Raw genomic sequence first — 3,301 nt, 5'->3', positions numbered from 1 at the left:
TTAGAAAGCTTTGGGCTATCTTATGATACCCTTTTGACTCTTCCAGGCAGCTTCCGAACTCTTGCAGCCACCTTGTTGCGGTGCTGCTGGGGATGGTGCTGAGGGCCACTTGCGAAGGTTGGCCGCCAGACTCAACACCAAGTGAGCTGTCGCCAAACTCACTCACAGCAGCCTCCACCCAACCACCCCACCACCACCATCCCACCGTCCTCTCCTAATCCTAGGGCGCGCTCGTATGTGAGATGGGGAGCTCTTCCTTCTGAGCAAGTTCTCTTCGGCGATGCCTGCTTGACGTGTCGGCAGCTCCATGTTCCTTTTGGTAAAGCTTCGTGCTTCCTTCGGCTGAGCACATCGGCCTTGCACGACCTTGCCTGGCCTTTTTACTTACCAAAGAGCTTCTTGAGGGCCTTGACCAGCTTCGCGTCGACTGTGATAGCTTCAACCAAGCTTGCCGTCGTTACTACAGCCCTGTACGGCGGCTGCGGGCCTCCGGCAGACTGCCAGCAAAGCGACAACTCTTTCGCAGCCTCTTCAACGATGCCAGGCACTCAAACCTACTGCAGTAAGTTCCCAGAAGTTCCGAAAATACCATGAGAGTCTCTCGCAGATTGGCTGACTTTACCTGCGAGCAGCCGCCATTGCGGTAGCGGCAGCGGCAGCCCCGCCTCCACGACATGTCTCGAGACATACCTTGTGCAATGCTTCAGTCAGAAAGGAAGCCTCGAGCTCGACCACGACGTTTAATCAGACAACCTAAACGCCTTTTCGACGTCTCAACACCACAAGGACATAGCTGAACGGTAGCATCTACAGACAAGTCAATGCCCGCCAGCGCAGGTCCTTCGTTACCCAAGAATACTGGTGATGGCTTCGGATCGCAAGGTACTTGCTGAATGGTCAAGCTTTTCGTGCTGTGGCAGAAAGAGAGTATGACCATGTCGGGTGGCGACCGCGCAATCGACGCCGCTTTGTGATTCTGAACGTTGCACACAAGCCATACCCATCCACCGTCTCGATCGTCAGCAGTCAAATCGAACAGCCTATTCGGTAAGGGAGTAGTCGTTCCTTCTGTTGCTCGCATCTCGGTATCCATCTCTTTCATGTCGATCATCTCAACAAACGCGTCTTTCATATCGATCGAATTCTTTCTCGCTGCTCAGCTCACCAACGCCTCTTCTGGTCGTAGTTCGCGTCGACCTGACAATCTTCTCCTTCTCGCGATACTTCCAACACTCGATAAAGCTGCTGTTGGCACTCAACCTCTCTTCACACATCTCGACCACGTTCTTATCTCATTGCCTCCTTACATACAGAAAGGTAACATGGCGATGGCGGTTCAACCTCTACAGAAAAGGTCATTGTCACGAACGGTCTCCCTTGAGGCACAGCGCGCGCTTAGATGAGCAACCTGTGCCGGCGGCTGGGGGGACCCGGAGCTGGCACGCCCCGTGTACGTATGTTATGCAAACCGGTCCCCTGACACGTCAGCTGTTAGGAGACATTGAGTAGATTCGTGGCGCGACGAATGTTGGCGAAGATGTTGAGAGCGAGCGCGGCAGTGTTTGAGATGGTCATCAACAGCTACCCACACCGGCGTGTTTGTGTGCGCCATGAAAAGTCTGTACAGCAGCGAACAGCGCGTGCGACTACGATGCCGGTGTCATTGCCAGACCACTCCTTGGAAGAGTGGCACTCGGTTCATGCAGTTGCACCTACTTTTGATGCACATTTTGCTTGAAGACTCACCACAGCCTGATCGACTGAACTTGTCTAGCCATCAACTGCCATCGCCTGGACAATGTAGCAAATCTCGTGCTGGGATCTGGATGCTGCTGGCCATCAAGGTATGTCGCATCTGACGTGTGTAAGTTACTGACAGCCATCGAGTACGCGAGCTTACCTGAACGCTTGTTCGTATCGAGCCCACAAACCCGCCCCTCGCATACACTTCAGCATCTCTTTCCATTCTTCATCCCTTGCCCTTCTCAACTCTTGCTCTTTTTCGTCTCCTACTCTGCCTCATTCCTTGCTCCATCTCTTTCTTTCAGCTGTTTCTGCTTCATCGTTGCATACCTCATCATCACGTACCTCATCGAGTGCTTTACCATCGCGTACCTCCGCTCTTGCTTCTACTTATCTCTCTTTTTCACCGTCACTTACTTCAGCAAATCATCTCGCCTCACTCCAGGTCTTCTTCCTAAGTTTCCCGTTAGATCTTTGCCTGTTCTGCAATACCGCATCGTTTTCAGTCTTTCCTGTGTTGGCTTCTGCATCTCACCCTTCTTCGTCGATCATCAGCTTATGAGCTCAAATCCTCCAGCTCTCTCTCCCGTCTTCGCAATCTCTCTCGCCTCTCTCTCGCCTTTCTCTCGTCTCTCTCTCGTCTCTCTCCCCCTCGTCTTTCTCTCTCATCTCTCTTTCTTCTATCTTCCTTTCTCTATATCTTCCCCGTACACTCTCTTCCTCACGTTCGTACTCTCTTATCTCTTGTTTCCCACGAACATTTGCTCGCTCCTGTTGGGTCGTTGACGCTGTCTCGTCCCACCTTCTTCACGCGTGTCTTTCGTCGATATCCTTGTCGAGCCTTCGACGTCGCATCTTCAACACCATCATCTCATTACTTTTGTGCTTCTTTTTCTTCATTACATCAGACCCCTCCATCATGTGCATCCTGCCCCTTCCATGCATATCACATGTTTTTGATATGAGTACCTGCAATCTAGCTCGGGGATAGTCCGTAGTGATGAATTCTGGTCGGGTATGGAGTACACAGTCCGCTCTCCGCGACCTGGCTGCGGTGCAGAAGCTCGAATGTTCCAGTCCGAGGGCCATGTGTCATGTGACTTCTCATTGACAAGGACCAAACCCAAAGCTACGCTGGGGACATTATGAATGGTACCTGATCGGTACCCGATTGATACCTGAAGGAAGCTCGTCGGTCGCCTGACTACAGTCTCTGCTCGGGGTCTGCTCAAGAGTCGCATACGTGCCGTCCGGTTGCTGTACGACCGTTACATTGAGACAATGCGATAACTGAGAAGTCACGGGGGTCGTTTCCGGAGGTATCGACGGTTGATGCATTGAAATTTTGAAAGAAATTTCGAGCGATTGGCTGCCGCGCTCGCGGTGGCAGTTATGGAGCTGCCATGCACCGCTCTTCTCGGTCTACTGCGCCCCAGCGTTATCTTTTGGTTCCGTTATTGTCCACACCATCGACTCTGGTGGTGATCGGTTCTTCCTTGCCCTTCTGTCTTCCTTGTCCGTGCGCCATTGGTCAAAACTCACAGCAAGGGATGCATTG

The 3,301-nt window shown here is 52.3% G+C and overlaps 1 protein-coding gene across 1 annotated transcript; it reads left to right on the top strand.

Moving 5' to 3' along the window:
- Positions 1 to 1,371: 1,371 nt before the first annotated feature.
- On the top strand, positions 1,372 to 2,595 carry C7974DRAFT_85221 (uncharacterized protein). Its single transcript, XM_046147382.1, has 2 exons — positions 1,372 to 1,844; positions 1,888 to 2,595. The coding sequence occupies exons 1-2, from the start codon at positions 1,611 to 1,613 to the stop codon at positions 2,527 to 2,529; spliced, it is 876 nt and encodes a 291-aa protein (XP_045991641.1). The 5' UTR covers positions 1,372 to 1,610; the 3' UTR covers positions 2,530 to 2,595.
- The last annotated feature ends 706 nt before the right edge of the window (positions 2,596 to 3,301 follow it).

The sequence above is a fragment of the Boeremia exigua genome, assembly GCF_020726555.1.
Source record: "Boeremia exigua strain MPI-SDFR-AT-0100 chromosome Unknown C7974scaffold_15, whole genome shotgun sequence".
In the NCBI taxonomy this organism is placed as follows: Eukaryota; Fungi; Ascomycota; class Dothideomycetes; order Pleosporales; family Didymellaceae; genus Boeremia; species Boeremia exigua.
This window is presented reverse-complemented; position numbering and strand designations above follow the sequence as displayed.

Bases quoted from the DNA above. Each gene is read 5' to 3' on its own strand.
- C7974DRAFT_85221 (XM_046147382.1), top strand. From the start codon at position 1,611: ATGAAAAGTCTGTACAGCAGCGAACAGCGCGTGCGACTACGATGCCGG. The intron at 1,845-1,887 runs GTATGTCGCATC...ACAGCCATCGAG, and splicing joins GGATGCTGCTGGCCATCAAG to TACGCGAGCTTACCTGAACG.